The sequence below is a fragment of the Arachis hypogaea genome, chromosome 11 (assembly GCF_003086295.3).
Source record: "Arachis hypogaea cultivar Tifrunner chromosome 11, arahy.Tifrunner.gnm2.J5K5, whole genome shotgun sequence".
Lineage (NCBI taxonomy): Eukaryota > Viridiplantae > Streptophyta > Magnoliopsida > Fabales > Fabaceae > Arachis > Arachis hypogaea.
In genome coordinates this window covers 134,719,411-134,740,398 of record NC_092046.1, presented here as the reverse complement: position 1 = coordinate 134,740,398, position 20,988 = coordinate 134,719,411, and the positions used below count along the sequence as shown (strand labels likewise).

General features: G+C 41.6%; 1 protein-coding gene, 1 non-coding gene and 1 pseudogene across 3 annotated transcripts; 1 reads left to right on the top strand and 2 right to left on the bottom strand.

Annotated features, from left to right (window-relative positions):
• Window positions 1-1,392: 1,392 nt before the first annotated feature.
• Window positions 1,393-3,591, top strand: LOC112722746 (probable diphthine methyl ester synthase). Of its 2 annotated transcripts, none has more exons than XM_025773877.3 (5): window positions 1,393-1,771; window positions 2,021-2,621; window positions 2,712-2,751; window positions 2,827-2,918; window positions 3,146-3,591. In XM_025773877.3, the coding sequence occupies exons 2-5, from the start codon at window positions 2,117-2,119 to the stop codon at window positions 3,331-3,333; spliced, it is 825 nt and encodes a 274-aa protein (XP_025629662.1). In that variant the 5' UTR covers window positions 1,393-1,771; window positions 2,021-2,116; the 3' UTR covers window positions 3,334-3,591. The 2 variants fall into 2 exon arrangements, with proteins under 2 accessions (XP_025629662.1, XP_025629663.1); XM_025773878.2 differs by having other exon boundaries at window positions 1,480-1,771; window positions 1,990-2,621.
• A 428-nt stretch (window positions 3,592-4,019) lies between these two features.
• Window positions 4,020-6,291, bottom strand: LOC112722745 (uncharacterized; annotated as a pseudogene).
• A 4,204-nt stretch (window positions 6,292-10,495) lies between these two features.
• Window positions 10,496-10,567, bottom strand: TRNAD-GUC (transfer RNA aspartic acid (anticodon GUC)). The gene has a single exon. It is a non-coding gene; the product is annotated as a tRNA-Asp (tRNA).
• Between the last annotated feature and the right edge of the window lie 10,421 nt (window positions 10,568-20,988).

Sequence of the window (20,988 nt, the reverse complement as noted above, 5' to 3'; positions counted from 1 at the left end):
ATTAGAGGATGTCGCTCATATATTCGGCCTACCGATTGATGGAGAGCCTGTAAGTGGATGGACAGATAGTAGTAGCGAGTTCATTCAGAGTCAGGGCATAGCGATATTCGGTCGTGAGCCATCAGTCAGTCATAATGCGAAGTCCTATATAAAGTTGGGTTGGGTTCGACGTATTAGAGACGCAGAGCCGTTGGACACTGAGGAGTCCATAAGGAGATGACTGCGTCGAGATCCAACTCACACATAAAAGGTGGAACGCCCATCGGTTGACTGCTCGAGGGATGAACCACTACATTCTCCACTGCTGCCTCAGCTCCCACATCACCATCCTCATCTTCATCGCCGGCTTCATAAGTGGCTTCGAAGTCCTCTTCGCTGTCACTATTCATTCCTTCGAACACCGCAGCTATATCATCATTTACATCTATATCATTTTGGACCGCTGCTGCCTCTACAGCTTCAAACTCAACGTACAACTCAATCTGCGGGTGTCTCGTATAAGTCTGCCGGTGAATTTGAAACATATTCTGCATACTCGCTTCATCCGTGATCGGAATGGTATCAAACTGTATTAGACCACCAAAAACAACAACCGGATTCCGGTACAGAATTCTGCTCACTCTCATTAACGTACCATTCTCCATGCTTTGACATAGGCCGTTCTGCAGCTCCATTAACGTCATCATGCATGGAACCACAAACGAAAACGGATTTTGTGACACAAACCTCACTCCCTCATGAGTATTACGAATTATCTCTCCATTACGATACACCACCAAATTTGCGGTGTCCTCCATTACACCAACAACAGCATCAAAGAATCCTCACAACACACTCAAATCTCACTCACTCGGTATGGAAAACACTCTCGAGCTCTACCTTATATAGAGCTGTGCACTTAACACGCCCCCCACGTGGTGCACACTTGGACCAATCACCTTTCGCCACGTCAGCACGCCCCCAGCGTGCTGATGCAGCACGCCCCCCACGTGGTGTACACTTGGCCCAATCACCTCTCGCCACGTCAGCACGCCCCCAGCGTGCTGACGCAGCACGCCCCCCACGTGGTTCAGCTGCTGTCCAACCAAGCTCGGCCAAGTCAGCACGCCCCTGCGTGCTGACTAAGCATGCCCCCCGCGTGCTGCCTAGGTGGCCCAACCACAGCATGCCACCTAGCTTCCACGCCTACCACGTGTTGTATGCACCACGCCCCCTGCGTGTTGTGCATTTCATCTGACACGTCCATCCCTGTGTAATACACCCAGTTCCTCCATTTTCTCCTAATTCACCAAAATATTCTCCATATTTAAATTAATGAGCCATTAATTTGACTTATTACTAAAATGTGTAAATCGAATTTAGATTTACATAGAAATATACCTGAACACATTTAAATAAGGGTTTTTGTTTTGGGCGAGCAAGTAATATTGGGTTGTTTTTGGTTTATATGAGGTGTACTATCCAAAAAAAAAAAACCCTAATTTCCTAACGGCACCCCATCCCGAACCTGATGTCACTCCCTCCCAAGTCCCAACTGAGTACAGCTACACTCACTCTCAAGTCTCACCTCTCTACCTCACTCCGCCGTGTCGTGTACTTCGACTGTGTCTCTGTCGTCCGTCGTGGATCCCCTGCGTCTGTCTGTGTCATCCGAAGCTCTGCGTGCTCTACGGCCAACTCTCCTCGCCGGTGGCCTGCCTCTGCAACGGTGCTGTAACCCTAAGTCCCCAGCCCGTCCCTGACTTTGCGTATGCTTCTGCAGTGAGTGTAGGTGAGCTTTCAATTCTTTTCACTAAACGAAATCATTTTCAGTTCTCTGATAGTTTAAGAAATGTTTTAAATCATGTTTTTTTAAGGATATAAATTTTTAATATCATATTGAATCCTCCTTTAGGACCTGAATTTTTATCTTACTTGATTCAAGAATATCACTTACTTAGGCGTGGTGGCATTTGTTCTTGAGTAATTTTATATACTTGATTTGTTCAGTTTTAATGTACGTTTGGATAATGGCGTTTAGGGGTTTTATGGCTTAAAGACAAGTTGAGACTAAACTAGGAAGTGAGGGTTGACAGTTGGGAAAAAAACTGAGACAGAGGAGGAGAAGAAGAGAGAAATGCTGTATATAATCGGATTAGGATTGGGAGATGAGAGAGACATAACGATGAGGGGGTTGGAAGCAGTGAAGAGCTGCGAAAAGGTTTACATGGAAGCCTACACTTCCCTCCTCTCATTTGGGCTCGACTCTCATGGCCTCTCCAACCTGGAAAAGCTGTATGGGAAATCGATAACTCTAGCAGACAGAGAGATGGTGGAAGAGAAAGCCCATCACATTCTTGAAGAAGCTCGCCACTCCCATGTCGCCTTCCTTGTTGTTGGGGACCCTTTTGGGGCTACGACCCACACTGACCTTGTTGTTAGAGCTAAGAAGATGGGGATTCATGTCCAGATTGTGCACAATGCCTCCGTCTTGAATGCTATTGGCATCTGCGGTCTCCAACTCTATCGCTATGGCCAAACTGTTTCCATTCCATTCTTCACCGACTCTTGGAGGCCCGATAGCTTCTACGAAAAGATTCACAGTAATCGAACCATGGGACTCCACACACTTTGCTTGTTAGGTCTCACTCACCTACTCTCTTACTTTCTCTGCTATTTCTTTGTGTTGACAAATTCTACTTCGATTTTCAAATTTGATGGGTTCACTGCAGATATTCGTGTGAAGGAGCCCACCCTCGAATCTCTGGCAAGGTTTGGTTTGGTTTGGTTTGGTTTGCTCAACTTCTTCCTCTTGGTTTTATTCATTGTTGATGCATTTTTTTTCAGAGGAAGAAAAACCTATGAACCCCCCAGATATATGACCATAAACACAGCTATTGAGCAGCTCTTGGAGGTTGTGCAAGAGCACCAACAACCTGGTCAGTTCAATATTCTCCCTCAATCATAAATGCTATGTTTCTTCATTGGACTATAATTAATTCTTTGGCATGGTAAAATGTTTTTATTGATTTTTGATATGTTGTTACGTGCTGATGGTTAAGAACCGATCTTCTTTACTATCAGAGTTGTAGAATTCCCTTTGATATCGTCATAAGAAATATTATTAACAAGCTAAATACAACTTTTCCCTCCCTTTGGCATGCAGCCTACACTGAAGATACCCAGTGTGTTGGGTTTGCTCGGCTAGGAAGTGACAATCAGACGATTGTAGCTGGAACAATGAGGCAGCTGCAGATGGTTGATTTTGGAGCACCTTTACACTGCCTTGTCATAACAGGCAATACCCATCCATTAGAGGAAGAAATGCTCGAGTTTTACAGATGTAGGACCTAGTTACAACTTACAAGGTTGCAGGAACATTTGAATTTTGCAAATTTGAATTTTTGTTAGTGTAGAGTTTCTACAGTCGAAGTTTATGTGGAATTTGAATTCATTAGAGTCTAAAGAATTAGACACTTGGATTTTTGTTTTTTTCAGTTTAGGCTTCTAAATGAACTCATGGATACAATCGGAGATGGTTGGTCCAGGGTTTAAAAGCTAAATTGACTAAAGGTTTTAATACATTTTTATATGGATCATTCGATATGACTATACTACGGTGGGTCAATGGCTACGATAGCTATAATTTTTAAAAAAGTATTGTTAAAGTTGAAGTGACATCTTTTTATTAAGCGCTTTTAAAAAATGTTGCTTAAAAAAGTGCTATCAAAATGTAAAAAAAAAGATTGACTTCAATTTCAATAGCATTTGCATAGCCATTATAGTCATGGCCACATATTCATATTAGAATTCATCTTTTTATATAGCATAGATCTCATATCAATAGAGAGATTGAAACTTTGTCACTGATTAATTTCCTGTTGAAGAAAAGTTCAAATAGTTATTTCAATTTTTCTATCTTTAGAACGCATTAGAATTGAAATTCATTTGAAACAAAAATGATTGCAAATCTCGTTTGTTTATTGAAATGTTTAAACCCATATAAATTCAAGCTAAAATTAACTGAGTACTGATCACACTTCAAAGCTCAACGCCTCTAGCATTAATTTATAAGCAAATGTAAGTATGTAACACTACATTGGTAAGAATAATAATAATGGAATCATATCCACAAAATATGGACAATGTTACTATGCTTAAATACAAATAAAGCTGGCCTAAATCTAAAGGAAGGCACTCTTACCACACTTCCCTTGTAAGTTGTAACCATGTCAGACGTATCTTATCGCATTTCAAAGAAATGAAGGTCTCCTTTAAATTAGGGTCTTCAAAAAGGTCCAATGCAGAAAAGTAGAGAAGTTGATCAATGCCTTGTATCTCATCCAAAGCCCTAATACAGTTAGTTATGGAGAATTTATCATCATTTTCAGTTGGAACAATTGTCCTTAACCTTGAAGCAGCAACCATCTCTAGCAAGGCTTCCGCCATAGCATCGCAGCCGTCTTGATCCAGACTAGGAATTAGCGTCTCAGATGGACGTTTCTTCTTCCTATCTAACGAATTCTTAGTTATTTTCTCTACAGTTGAGGTGTTACCTTGTAATGACTTCATTGACAATGGGTTCCGATAACGTGAAACCCTAACTTCCGAACATGAAATTGAGCCAGCAGCATCAATCCCAACATACTTGTTGAACTCTTCGTAGTGACTAGATTGGGCATATTTCCCATCTACAGCTGAATCTGTGAATATTGTGCAGAGTTTCTCGTATATTAGATAATCTTTCACTTTAACTCCGCCTATGTTACACTTGCGGTACATAGTCGGTCCCAAACCCGGATAAAGGAGGAGGGTTGTGTTAGGTCTTCGACAACCAACATAAAAATATAGTCGAATCCCCATACCATGACAGGACTAGGTTGTACCTATAGACAAAACTTATCAAAATTTCATAATGAAAATAGAGACAACTAACACGAATGCTATTTTTAATAGACTATTTTAACCCCGTGTCATCCCCCAGTTCAAGGCCTATGCAACAGGAATCATCTATCACATAGTCATTATTTTGATCATATGCAGATTTCAAATGATAGAAGCGTGTTCAAAGAACATCTAGATGCTTCCTCAACTGATTATTGTTGAAGTTGATATCTGTTTGCTTATTAAATTCATCACGAATGTGATTCCATGTTTTCTTGTCAAAAACGTTGTTTGGTCTGTTCCCTAGTTGAATCTGCTTGACAACCAAATCTACAAATATCTTGTCAAGGGATGCAGTCCATCTTGTCCTTGAACGCTCTTGCTTGGGTTGATTACCAACTTCGACGCCCATCTACACCTATTGAAATGTTCATAAATCAACACTTAGTTTAATAAAATTCTTATGGAAAACACGCTTTCTTGAAAGCTTGCCCAAGTTGCAATGAACAATTTTATTGTTAGGCATAATCATCTTGGAAGAGCATTTTAATGAGAAATGTAACAGAAGTTCAATAAAAATGGAGTTGGCACTAAATGTTACTATGAATCTATGATCATTTTATTTACTCCAACAAATACAAGCAAAAAATTGAATTAAGAAGTAGAACAGCAGATACCAGGTGCAACAGAACCTCAAAAAATGGACTTTGCGGTTTGAAATTTTACATGTTTTAAACGAATGCCCTGTATACTTTGATTTATAGAAAATAGTAATAATTGGCTAAATATTGGTATTAGAAGGGAACAACGTGCTGTACAACTTTTGGAAAATCAAACTTAGAAAACAAGGGAAGCTTATATACAGCAAAAGGAAATCAAATTACGATAGATGAACCGGTGAATAAGGAAACCTTTTAACCTAAAATTGCTAATCTTGCCTATTAGAACAGAAACAGTGCAAAAACATATTCATGTATTCATGTTAACGTGAGTACGTGACAAATGCAAGCCTATAACCAACTAAATTGTTCAAAAATAATGGAAGGCGAGCCGAATAATCCTAAATTATCAAGTAATGTTTGTAGTTAGGATCTCAATCATCAATCAATTCACGCGTGAAAGTAGGAAGTATTGCAATTTGCAAGGCAGGAATATCAAATATAGTTGGAGGTTTGAGAAATTAATGAACGATGAACGAAAGTGAAACCTGTAGGGGCTACCGATTCAAATTCAAAATCAGAATAATCGAAGAGGAAGGGCAGCAAAGTGAGATTGGGTTTACCTGGCGGTGTGGGAGTGAGAGGGTTGCATAAGGAATGGAATTGCGGAATTGCAGTAAGCGACCATGTATTAATTGAGAAAGTATTGGGAAGCGCAAACTCGCAAAATCACGCGCTCAAGGGTTTTGACTTCCATTTCTACTCACACTCGCACACACACGTACCGAAAATTTTATCAGTTATCTCATATTGTATTAAACTATTACTCGAAATGAGTCCTGAAATTTGACACCGACTCAATTTGATCTTCTAATTTTTAATTGATCCAATTTATACTCTAAAAATTTAAGACGTGGTTCAGATTAGCCCTTCCGTCTAACTCCGTCGTCGGAATGATGACATGACACCCAAATCTCACCACATGCCTCTTCTTCTTCCTCTTACCATCGCCATCACCACTTCCCCTCTACCAACACCCTCCCTCCCCCAACAAATAACAACATTCACAACCCACCAACATCCATACATTTCCACCGCTATTTATGAAGGGTCTTTCTATTATTTGAACCTTCTCTTTCTCACCATTACTATCACCATCTTTCCTCTACTAACGTCTTTCCTCCCCAACAAACAACATTAACAATTACTAATATTAACAAATTAAATTAAAGAGAAATAGAGAAAGAAAAAGAAACACAATACCACACTTTAGATCCCTCTTAATAGGAACACAAAGATGGGTGCAATAGGTGAGGATGCTTCGAATTTAGGGCAATGGGTGATGGTAGTATTGGGAATGCATTGTTCAACATGTATACTAAGTGTGGTTATATGAAAACGGATTCAAGATTTTTAACATAATTGTGCATAAGCATGTTATTTCTTGGGGTGCCGTTATTTGCGGCATGGCGATGAATGGTTATGGTAAGCAAGCATTGCAACTCTTTTCACAAACGGTAGTTCATGGTGTTGCCTCTAACGATGTCACATTCATTGGTTTGCTGTCTGCTTGCAGTCATGAAGGAATGATGAGTATAGGTGTTATGCTCTTCAAAGCTATGGCGGTGGAAATATGTGAGTGTTGGTGGGTTGTGAATGTTGTTGTTTGTTGGAGGAGAGAAAGTGTTAGTAGAAGGGAGGTAATGATGGCGATAATAAGAGGAAGAAAGAGAGGCATGTGGTGAGGTTTGGGTGTCACATCATCACTCCAATGACGGAGTTAGACGAAAGGATCAATCTGAGCCACACTTTAAAATTTTAGGATATAAATTAGATCAATTAAAATTAAAGGATCAAATTAAATCAATGATAAAATTTTAGGGATCATTTTGAGTATTAACTCCATTTATATCATTTTTTTTTTTAATTCTTTTTGGTTTCTTGAACAGCGAAGGACAAGGATTGATGTAAACCTTTTTCATGCTAGAGATCTGACTTATGTGATGCTTTACTTTCTTCAAAAGGAAAAGGATTGATGATGAATACAGTAGAAAACAACTCAACAACACTGTTTTATAATGTGGAATTGAAAATTGACACGACCCCCTCCTCTAAAGTTGTACATGGTTAAGTTAACCAAAACACCACATCTGTTTTTGGTTAACCAACAATTTAGTTTAGGTATATTAACTAAATTAGTTTTACTTGATAAAATTAGTTATTAATCGATTATAAAATTAAAATATTATTTTTTAATCGATTATAAAAATAAAAATCAATTCTAAAAAAACAATCGGTTTTTGCAAAGAAAAATTGGTTTTTCACAAAAAAAAAAAAAATTGCACAAAAAAAATCTGGTTTTTAAACAAAAAAAATTAATTTTCTATAGAAATCGTTTGTTTTTCAAATGGAATATTTTAGCCTAAAAATTGGTTTTTCTTTTTAAAAAACTAGATTTTTTTAAAACCAAATTATGCAAAATAACAAAGATTCAAACAGTAAATAGAAATAGTAATTAAATGCAGAACAAACATATAGTCAAGGCATAGAGTAAATTAAGATCATAAGAAAATACAAAACAGAAGCATCTCAAAATTAAGGCATCAATTTAAGGCACCAATACAAAGGATAAGCTTTTAAGTCTTAAGGTTATTTAATAACAATTGCATTGCATACAAAGTCTTAACTGCTTGTCACAACTCACAAACAGGGATATACTTTGCTGGTCTTAAGCTAAATAAATATATAGAAATTAGGCAGCAATCATATATATAGAAAAAAGTGTCAATAATTCATAAATGAACCTGGAATTTATTAGAAAGCAAATTAATTAAAAAATGTTGTTACTCCTAATTATAACAATTAACAAATTTCCTAATCACTCGATCCAATACAGATTGAGGACTTAAAACAGAGACGAAACAACCGTGACTTCAAATTACAAGTGAAAACAAAAGTAGTAATAAGCAGTTAGCCACAACATGATAAAGCAAAATCTCAGCTTCTTTTCTGTTTTAAGCAACACAACAAACTTAAATTCTGTGATAAAGGCTTCTTGTTGAGAAAATCCCAACTTATTTCCAACCATTTTCAATCTCGCAACATTTGAACAAATTAAACAAGATGCTAAGTGTGTGATTTGATTAAAACATCAATACAATCAGCATGTGTGTGATGCGTGAGCATCATTAGTATCTTTTCTGTATGAATTATATAGCATTCTGTTAATTTGTTAGAGTATTTTAGTGGATTATACTCCATTAGATGCTACTTTGAATTTCTGTGATTATTTGTTGATTACAGGTAGCAATTGGATAAAGAATTGGTGAAAATTGCATGAAGAAGCAAAAGAAGCTCATATGTACGCATCATGCAATTGCAAGCATACGCATCACTGGAGCAACGAAGGAAGTCATGCGTACGCACAACTGCAAGAGCTTAACAAGACCAATTTCTCTCTGGACAGGTGGCAGTTAAACGCCACGACTCGATATTTAGCATCGACAGCTTCGTAAAATGTGCAAAAGTTTTTGGACTAGTGGCGCTAAACGTCCAAACACCGGCGTTTAGCGCCAGGGCCTTTGGTTCGCATGCAAAGCTCACTGTATGGGTGGCATTAAACGCCCAGTACCTGGCGCTTAGCACTGATAGCGTGAATCAGAATGGGGACCACGTGTGCAACAAGAATCAACGGAAGGATTTAGATTTTGGTTTCAAATCAAATAACTAATTTGAAAAGATTTGTTAGGCTTTGATTTAAGTTTCAAATCAATTTCATTGAGGACTATAAAAAGGATAGAGATTCGCCCTCGCGGGGGCTCTCTTCTCCTAATTTTTCATTCCGCAATTTGCAGTCTTTCTCTCCTAGGGTTTTCTCTGTACAATGAGCCACTAAACCTCCATTGTTAAAGTTAGGAGCTCTGTTTACTTTGATAGATTAATAATTATTTGTTCTTCTACTTTTGATTAATACATTGATTCATGTTTAAGAATTGGTTTCGTTCTTCATCCTATGGATTAGTGAGTATTGGAAAATAATTCTAATCTGACTTGAACTCTCTTGAATCTTGGAAAAGATATATCATTAGAATTACAGCTTGAAACCACTTTCTCACAACTTTTTAATTATCTGGACTTAATGCGGTACGTTACATATAACTGTTCTTAGGGTTTGTGTGACTTATAAATCAGAAATTGCACTTAACCCTCTAGTACAATTGATTGATCAAGGAATTGACGGTTGGTTGGATTAGAGTATATTGAATTGCCTAAGAATAAGAATTCAAGCACTTAGGGATTGCCATAAATTAATCTTTGCATGATCAAGGTAGTTGACATTGAATATTAATCCGGACATTTAATGTAATGTCCCAAGCTTCTTTTTTCTATTATTACTATCCTACCCTTTAATTTTATCAAAATAACAACATTACTGTTCATACCTTGGGTCGAGCTATCCGATCCGGGATGATCGGCGACAAAGCGACCGACCTCTTCAGGTCAGGCTATCCGACATCTTCTCAAAGAGGTCGGCCAAATCGACAGGAAAGCCCAATAAAGGGCCCAAATAGAGGAACACGACCCAAATCCAAAGGCCGTCCAAGCCTATAGAGATAAGGGCGGTTCCCTTAAAGATAAGCTGACCTCAAAGATAAAGATAAGATAAGATAACTAACTTATCTTATCTAGAAAGGTCACTCTACAACCACTATAAACACACTGGAGCACCCAGGTATAACTCATACTCTGATTCTACTAAAAGCCTGCTTAATACCCGTGCTAACTTAAGCATCGGAGTCTCTTGCAGGTACCCCCCACCCTCCGGTGGCCAAGGATCAGCAGTGCAGCAAGTCCAACAAGTCGGACACAACAGCTCCGGCCGCCACCAGCCAGCCGGACACGCCATCTCCAACCAGTACAGAAGATCTCATCCGAGATCGACCTCCAGTTTCAGGTAACCCCCGGAATATTGGCGCCGTTGCCGGGGATCGAACCCGGGTCACCCGCGTGACAGGCGGGAATACTCACCACTATACTACAACGACCACGATTCAGATCTGGAAAACAGAACACCGCACAAGAATGCGGACACTACGCTAAAGGATGCTCTGGAATCCAACGGGGACAAAAACTCATCAAATCCAGGGGTAATAGAAGCACTTCAAGACCGCTTAAAGCAACTTGAAAAAGAAACCCAACAACAACGAGAGGTCGGAAAGGATCTACAAAGAGAGGTACGGCGGCGACGAGAATTGGAAGATATACTCCTACAATTAGAAGCCGATCTCAAATCAAAAACCCCTCGGACCACTCCCGAGGAAAGTTCACACAAAGAGCAAGATCCATTCACTAGGGAAATCATGAAAACCAAAAATTCCCAAAGACTTCAAACTCCCGGATATGATTTTGTATGATGGTACCACAGATCCCAACCATCATCTCAGCAATTTCAGAAGTAGAATGTACCTCAGCGACGCCTCAGACGCCGTTCGTTGCAAAGCTTTTCCAACAACTCTCACGAAGACAGCAATCAGATGGTTCGACAACCTACCTCCAAAGTCCATCTCAAACTTTGACGACCTGGCCAAAAAATTCCTAGCCAGATTCTCCATCCAAAAAGATAAGACCAAACACGCCCCCAGTTTACTAGGGATCAAGCAAGGAGATCGGGAGAGCCTCCGCAACTACATGGAAAGATTCAACAAAACATGATTGGACATACAAAGCTTGCCAACAGAAGCCGCCATCATGGGACTCATCAATGGCCTACGAGAAGAACCTTTTAGCCAATCCATATCAAAGAAGTATCCTACCTCCTTAGACGAAGTGCAGGAGCGAGCAGAAAAATACATCAACATGGAAGAAAATGCTCGGTTAGGAGAAACCTCAAAATCCGGGGTCCCCTACCGAGATAAAGACAAGGAATCTAAAAGGAAATAAGATCGACAAGGAGAGAAAATAAAAAAATACCACAATTACACCCCTCTCAGGGCATCCTTAGTCGACGTATATAAAGAAGTCTGACATACGGAGAAAATACCCCCAGCTCGACCACTCAAAGGCAAAAGAGGAGGAGGAAACCGGAATGAATATTGCGAATATCATCGAGTGCGAGGGCACTCCACCAACGAGTGCTTCGATCTAAAAAACATCATAGAAAAATTGGTGAGGGAAGGGAAACTAGATCGGTTTCTAGCCACCCGAGATGACGACCAAAGAAAGAGATGAAGGGACGAAGATATTGGACGAACGGCGCGATCACCTCGTACACCGGAAAGACACGTCCACATGATACACGGCGGATTCGCAGGGGGAGGAATCTCCAAGTCATCCCGTAAAAGATATCTCAAAGAAGTATATCATGTCGAGGGAAAGGAAGAAACACCCGACATCCCTGCAATCACATTCACTAAAGAGGACACATCCGGTATCATCTCGGGACACGACGACCCCATGGTCATCACCATCATACTGGCAAACGCCAATCTGCACCGCACATTAATAGACCAAGGGAGCTCCGCCGACATCTTATTCAAAACTGCCTTCGACAAGCTCGGCCTAGAAGACAAAGAGCTTAGGGGATACCCGAACAGTCTGTTCGGACTGGGAGAACCCCGGTACAACCATTAGGATACGTATCACTACATACAACCTTCGGAAAAAGGGAACCAATCCAGAACACTCAAAATAGACTACATTGTGGTCGACGTGAGTTCAGCATACAATGCTCTAATAGGTCGGACCACACTAAATCAACTCGGGGCAATAGTCTCGACTCCACATCTATGCATGAAATTCCCAACTACAGAGGGGATAGCCAAAATAAAAGCAGATCAAAAGATGGCAGGCTGCTGTTATAACGAAAGTCTAAACCTCAGAGGCAGAGGAGAAGAATTCCACACAATTGAGTTTGGCGGAGTTCAGAGACGAGAAGAGCTCCGTCCGCAACCAGAAGGTGAGATAGAGAAGGTTCAGATCGGAGACACCTCGGACAAAACGACTAATATCGGCACGATCCTGAGAGGAGACTCAAAAGAATTACTGGTACAATTTTTATGAGATAATGTCGATCTCTTCGCATGAAAAGCCGCAGACATGCCAGGCATAGACCCCAAGCTAATGTGCCACAAGTTGGCGGTCTATCCAGGATCTCGGCCGGTACAGCAAAGACGAAGAAAACTTGGGCCAGAGCGATCCCAAGCTGTGGAAGAACAGGTACAAGCATTACTAGAGGCAGGATTCATAAGAGAGGTCAAGTACCCACTATGGCTAGCCAACGTCGTCTTGGTGAGAAAATCAAATGGGAAGTGGCGAATTTGCACCGATTACACCGATCTCAATAAAGCCTGCCCAAAAGATCCTTACCCACTCCCAAGTATCGACGCTCTGGTCGATGCTTCCTCCGGATATAGATACCTCTCGTTTATGGACGCATATTCGGGATACAACCAAATCCCTATGTATCCACTAGATCAAGAAAAGACCTCATTTTTAACGCCGAAAGCAAACTACTGCTACATTGTGATGCCTTTCGGTCTCAAGAATGCGGGAGCTACTTATCAAAGGCTAATGAATAAAGTCTTCTCAGATCACATCGGGAAAATCATGGAAGTCTATGTGGACGACATGTTGATAAAGACACAAAGTGAAGAGACATTGTTATCCGACCTGGCTCAAGTGTTTGACACTATAAGGAAGCATGACATGCGACTCAATCCCGCAAAATGCACCTTTGCAGTAGAAGCGGGCAAATTTTTAGGTTTCATGCTCACACAAAGAGGAATTGAAGCAAATCCGGATAAATGTCAAGCCATACTCAACATGAAAAGCCCAACCTGTGTCAAAGAAGTACAGCAACTCAACGGGAGATTGGCCGCCCTAACCAGGTTCTTAGCAGGATCAGCGATAAGATCTCTCCCCTTCTATGCTACTTTAAGAAAGGGAAAGCAGTTCGAATGGACAACAGAATGTGAACAAGCCTTCCAAGACTTCAAGGATTTCTTAGGACGGCCACCTATCCTATCTCGGCCACGAAAAGGAGAACCGCTCATATTATATCTCGCAGTAGAAAGCCGGGCAATAGCCTCAGCACTAGTCAGAGAAGACGAAAGTGGGCAACAACCCGTCTACTTCATTAGTAAAGCGCTACAGGGATCCGAGTTGAACTACCAGAAATTAGAAAAGTTTGCCTATACTCTCGTTCTAACATCTCGACGACTTCGTCCGTACTTCCAGGCTCACACAATTAAGTTTCGAACTAACCAGCCCATAAAAGGAATATTACAGAAAACAGATTTAGCAGGCAGAATTTTACAATGGGCAGTCGAGTTATCCGAGTTCGACCTCCAATATGAAGCTCGGACGGCCATCAAATCACAGTATCTGGCCGACTTCATCGCAGAATTCACAGATGCCCCAGAAATTCCCACAGAATGGAATCTCTATGTGGACGGTTCTTCAAATAAGATTGGAAGCGGTGCAGGTATGATAATAGAAAGCAACCAAGGAACTCAAGTTGAGCTCTCCCTTAAATTCGGGTTCCCGGCCTCAAACAATCAGGCGGAATATAAAGCATTATTAGCTGGTTTGAAGCTGGCTAAAGAGGTTGGAGCTCAAAAACTCAACATTTACAGTGATTCACAAGTAGTCACCTCACAGATAACAGGGAGCTACCAAGCCAAAGATCCCACCATGAAAAAGTATTTGGATAAAACCAAAGAACAGCTCAGACAACTCGGGGAATATAAGATCTGCCACATACCCCGCGAACAAAATACCTGAGCTGACGCACTCTCGAAACTAGCCAGCACCAAACCAGGAGGCAACAATAGAAGCCTCATCCAGGAAATGCTACAGAACCCGTCAATCTCGGAAGAGGAAAAAGTTCTAGCCGTAACAAGTCAGGACCAAGGATGGATGACCCCATAATTAACTACCTCAAAACAGAAACACTCCCCGCAGAAGAAAAGGAGGCAAAGAGGTTAAAAAGGGAGGCACAGTACTACACTATCATAAACAACATCCTGAACAAAAGAGGGATCTCAATACCATTACTAAAATGTGTGCCGACCAACAACACAAAGGAAGTGCTAGAAGAAGTACACGGCGGCATTTGCGGCAATCATCTCGGAGCACGAGCTCTCGCCAAAAAAGTACTCCGGGCGGGATTTTATTGGCCAACTCTACAGAAAGAAGCTACAAAATTTGTAAAGACATGCCCACCATGTCAGAAACATTCCAACTTTCACATCGCCCCGCCAGAAGAGCTCATCAGTGTAACTTCGCCTTGGCCGTTTGCAAAATGGGGACTTGATCTTCTCGGACCTTTCCCCTAGGGATCAGGACAAGTTAAATTCCTCATAGTAGGGGTAGACTATTTCACAAAGTGGATCGAGGCAGAGCCCCTAGCCAACGCCACTGCTCAAAGAAGCCAGAAATTCCTATATAGAAATATTGTCACAAGGTTCGGGGTTCCACACTCCATCACCACAGACAATGGCACTCAATTCACAGATGCAGGCTTCAGAAAGTTAGTAGCCGACTTAAACATAAAGCACCAGTACACCTCCGTAGAACATCCGCAAGCCAATGGACAGGCTGAAGCTGCCAACAAAGTCATATTGGCCGGGTTAAAACGGAGATTACAAGATGCAAAGGGAGCTTGGGCAGAAGAGCTTCCACAAGTTCTATGGGCGTATCGAACGACGCCACACTCCACCACAAAGGAATCCCCCTTTCGATTAGCATACGGAATAGAGGCAATGATTTCAATAGAGATTGAGGAAGGATCGCCTAGAGTGGTTCATTACAATGAGGGAGCAAATTCCCAACTTCAAAGGGAAGAGCTCGACCTACTACCTGAAATCCAAGAAAGAGCTCGGATCAGGGAAGAAGCACTAAAGCGTCGAATGGCTTCCAGATATAATCAAAGGGTAGTGCCGAGAAGTTTCGCCGAAAATGATCTCATCCTAATTCGAAATGATATTAGAACAACTCGACCAGGAGAAGGAAAGTTGGCAGCAAACTAGAAAGGACCCTACCGAGTCCTAGAAGTACTTGGGAAGGGCTACTACAAACTGTCCGAACTCGATGGACGAGAGCTTCCCAGATCATGGCACGCCTGCAACCTAAGAAGGTACTACAGCTAGAAAAAGTAAAGATCTCACTACTGGATGCACTCTTTTTCCTGAAAAGATTTTTTAATGAGGCACCAAGTTGAGACTCAGACACTATCCGACTTAAAGGGATGAAAAATTCCCACATGTATATATTTGCACTTTCCTTTAAATAAAATATATTTTAGATATTCTACAAGTTTTCAAGACGCATTAATCTGAAGCATTCATCGTCCGATTATAAAGCAACAGATCGTCATAAAGTGAAAAGCAACTTCACTGCACGATCACGATAAAGACAATCGTCTGATAAAGGTGAAAACGCGATTCACCTAAAAGACGATCTAAAGATAGCAACCACCTTCTACAAATCGGCAAAGATGAACACAGAATAATGTAAGAAGTTATCGAAAGTGATCCGAAAAAGAACCTGACGAGGTCTTATGGATTGCTAAATAATAACTTAAAGACTGGCCGACATAAAGAAGTCGGACCAAGTCAACCCAAGTTACAAGTAAACCCTGGAAAGAGGTCTGGCCAATCCTATTAAAGAGGATTACTTTAACTTAGAAGGGCCCGACATAACAAAGTCAGCCCAAAATGAAAAAGTTATAGAAGTAATCCCTGAAAGAGACCTGACAAAGGTCCAAGAAAGAGGATTACAAAAATAACTTGGAAGAGACCGACATAACGAAGTCGGTTTCCTACAATGAACAAGTTATAAAAGTAATCCCTGAAAGAGACCTGACAAAGGTCCAAGAAAGAGGATTACAAAAATAACTTAGAAGAGGACGACGTAAAGAAGTCGGCCTCCTACAAAACAAGTTATAAAAATCCCTGAAAGAGACCTGACAAAGGTCCAAGAAAGAGGATTACAAAAATAACTTAGAAGAGGACGACGTAAAGAAGTCGGCCTCCTACAAAACAAGTTATAAAAGTAATCCCTGAAAGAGACCTGACAAAGGTCCAAGAAAGAGGATTACAAAAATAACTTAGAAGAGAACGACGTAAAGAAGTCGGCTTCCTACAAAAACCAAGTTATAAAAGTAGTCCTTAAAAAGAGATATGGCAAAGATTCAAAAAAGAGGACTACAAAAATAACTGGAAAGAGGACTAACGTAAAGAAATCGGTTATGAAAGTGCTAAAGATACAAGCAAAAGCGAGAAAATCGAAAAACAAGTTGGACCCACACAGCCACAACCTCAAAGGATCCAAGCTACAAACAATAAGTACAAAGCAATCCAAAGAGGCCGAGCCGCAAGATTCCAACACTCTCAATAACCAGAAGAGATACCAAGTTAAATGCAAAAAAGCGTGATATAATCTACAAAAGTTAGAAAGCTTCAGAGGCCACCAAAATCTACCTCAAAAAGGAGGAAAGCTACCTTTGTTTTTCAAAATAAAAGTTGCTAGGCAAGCGACTAGAAAGTGTCAGCAGTTAACAAAACAATAAAGAGTTTAAAAGCCCACAAGCCAGGCCAGCTACACAAATGTTCAGAGAGAAATCAGCAAATATTGGGAGCCTTCTTGGCAGCATCATTAGGGGGAGAAGGAGGGCGAGTCTGAATAGGCACAGCATCTACAGTTCCATCCTCCCGGTTCAGAATCTGGCAATCCGGATCGACTACAACCGGAGGAGCTGAAGAAGTCGACACTTTGGCAGAGGACACAGGGGGAGGTTCAACATCATCATCCTCGTCATCAAGGACAATCTTGCCATCCCTGACAACGTTATCTAGGCTGAAGAAAGTAAGGTCGGCCTCGGGAGCAATAACCCGAACTTGTTCCTTCAGGTTCTCGTAAGCAGCAGTCACACTGCCAACGAGATGACCCTGAAGCTCAGAGTAATCTTCTCGGGCACTCTCCAGCTCCCCCCTCAGACGCATCACCTCCCGATAAGACGTAACGTAGCTATCCTTATGCACCAGTGCCGTGTCCTCGGCCAGCCGCACAGAAGCTGCCAAAGCAAGAGAATTCGCCTTCTCGTTCTCCAAATCCTTATCCAACTTGGCAACCTTTACCTCAAGCTCCTCTTTAAGGCCCTTCATCCGGTCGAACTCCTGCTTCGCCTCCTCCATAAACTCTTTGGTGGCATGGAGAGGAATATTCTGAGCAGTTCGGTACAAAGCAGCCCTCATATACGCCATTTTTACACTGTTTCGGGCCATAAATTCCAGATGGCGAAGGATAGACACATCGTCCATAGGAAGAGCACCGTAGGGACCGATCAGCTGATCCACGAATTCGATCGCATTGAAGTCGGGAGCATCAAAGTTGAAAGGCTCAGCCATTTTTTGTTTCTTATTGGGAGGATCGCCAGAAGGAGTGGCAGATGTTGGTGGAGGGTCAGCCAGATGAACTCGGGGAGTGGGAATCACCTTCCTCGCCCCAGGAGAACTCGGCATGGACGGTTTCACACGCACTTGGGAAGATCCCTCCCCGGCCGCCTTGGTCGAGATGTTTTTAGCAGCAGTCGCCTTCTGTGCTCTTTTAAAAGTCTTCATGGATTCATTATTCTTCATTGCCTCTGCAAATAAAACACAACAGTAAGAAATTAAGCTGCAGGTCGGAAAGGAATTTACAAGCAAAATAAACAGATAATAAGGGGAAAATCAGGAACGCAAAATACCCAGCTCGGTTTGAAGAAGAGAAGGATTGGTTAAAAATTTTTTTGTATCAAGATGGGGAGATTGACCCCAGTGTTCTTCTAAGACGGTCACAAAAGCTCGCTCAGTTTTATCCAACATCTCCCACGTGTATTTGGACATTCTCACATCTTTTTGCTATTCCAAGGGAAAGGCGGGCTCATCATTTTCATCCAGAAAAAAGGGTCGAGCTCCTTCAACAGCTCGGACCTTGAAAAAGTAATTTTTAAAATCGCGAAACGATTCGTCAAACATGGAGAAGACCTTCTTCCCCTGGGAAGATCGAAAGGAGACCCAAGCTGCCTTCTTTTTTACTACTCCAGGCTTCGTCAAAACAAATAGATAGAAGAAGAGAGATTGCAAGGCAGGAATACCGAAACCATCACACAACAATTGAAAAATTTTCATGAAACCCCAGGAATTAGGGTGAAGTTGAGAGGGAGCAACATTACAGGACCATAACAGGTTGGTCTCAAATTCAGTAAAAGGGAGGGTGATACCCAGCTGACCAAAGAAGAAGTCATAAGCATGGAAATAAGGGCGATCTCTAACAACCCGAGTAGAGAAACAAACTCTCTCTTCAGAAGAGGGAGGGACAAGTTCATAATTCTTTTCATCACCTGCACTGCTACAGACCCTATGAAACTGCCTAAGCTGCGCACAAAACTCGGAATCAACCAAAGAGACACACATAAGAACCATTGAGTCCACCCAATCGGCCATGCCCTCAGGAACCTGGGAAGACATCTCTACAACGTTATTGCGAGAAGACATGAGACCAACTAATCCTACAATAAGAAAAGAAGAATGGATTACTAAAAAGCATCTCAGACAAAGGGTGAAACAACTCGACTAAATATGATACAGAAGAACAAAAGGAAAAGAAAACCCCAAGACTCAAACCAAAGTCCTGGGGCATCCTTTGGAGGCAGTAACAAAGCACCGTTTCAGGAAAAAACTACCGCTTACATTCCAGCATCTCTCAAACAAGAATAGAAGACCTCAAACAGCGATCATTTTTATAGGAGAAAGACAAAACGCAAAAAGCACAGAAAGTCATCAAAACCACTATCTTCCTACAGTCTATCAGTAAAGAACAAGCATGCATCCCCAAACATCGAAGCACGACAAGTAGAAAGCGTCAAAGATACTTCCTTTTTTAGGATAAAACAAAATTATCACTCAAAGCTTTGAAACCAAAAGCACTAGCAACAGGAAAAGCGAAAAATCATGCAAAGAGGCAAAGAAACTATAGAACACACCACGATCAGGCATAAGCAAAGGCAGAAAGATCCAAACTTTCTCCAGCCAAAATCAAAATTTTCTCAAAATAAATGGCATAAAGGAAGGAAGGAAGAAGAACCAAACCTGGAAAATGGGAGAAAAGCTGCAAAAGAAAGCAGAAAAACGGAAGGCGAAATCCAGAATCACCCATCTTCCACGAAAATAGCAACAAAGCAAGCGTCGTAGGAAGGAGCTATGGACTCAAAGCCAGAAACAGAAAGCGAGAGAGTAAAGGGAGAAGTTACGAAGAAAGAGTGAAGAAGAGAAACCATTTCCTGAGTGTAAAGTTCAAAAATAAAGAAGTTAAGGAAAACGGGGCAATTAATGCCAAATTAATTGGGGCATTAAACCCTCGCATGTTCCCCATAACAAGGCGCTAATACAAAAGCGCGCACTTTTAGAGGAAAACGTTCTACATTCAAAAAGGTTCTACAAAAGAGGAAGTCGACAAAATGCTCGAGTTCGGCTTCACCCGAGAAGGATCGAAGTCCTAAAACCAAGACTCAACCTCCAAAAGAAAGACTGAGCTCGAGCAGGGGCACTGTTCATACCCTGGGTTGAGCTATCCGACCCGGGATGATCGGTGACAAAGCAACCGACCTCTTCAAGTCAGGCTATCCGACCTCTTCTCAAAGAGGTCGGCCAAATCGACAGAAAAGCCCAATAAAGGGCCCAAATAGAGGAACACAACCCAAATCCAAAGGCCGTCCAAGCCTATAGAGATAAGGGCGGTTCCCTTAAAGATAAGCTGACCTCAAAGATAAAGATAAGATAAGATAACTAACTTATCTTATCTAGAAAGGTCACTCTACAACCACTATAAACACACTGCAGCACCCAGGTATAACTCATACTCTGATTCTACTAAAAACCTGCTTAATACCCGTGCTAACTTAAGCATCGGAGTCTCTTGCAGGTACCCCCCACCCTCCAGTGGCCAAGGATCAGCAGTGCAGCAAGTCCAACAAGTCGGACACAACAGCTCTGGCCGCCACCAGCCAGCCGGACACGCCATCTCCGACCAGTACAGAAGATCTCATCCGATATTGACCTCCAGTTTCAGGTAACCCCCGGAACAATTACCCTTATTCCTCATACCCAACCCTAACCCTAAATTACTAAACAACTTCCACTCTTCCTCATCAACCACAGCCCCCCTTCTTTTCAAAACTCACACCATACACAAATACACCCATACAGAAAAAAAGAGAGAATGGCAGAAAGGGCTGCTGCCTCCATGCCTCGACACCGAAGTTCTGTCGCTGCCAAGTCGCCATCGACGTCAACCCAAGAGAAAGAGGGAGTCTGCGAGTTGAAGGAAGTTAGAGGAGTGTCGCTGCCGTTAGTGTTTCGTCGTGCCGCTATCACGGTCGCTGAGAAGGACGCGGTCAGTCTCATCATCGTCAGATCCGTTGCCGCCA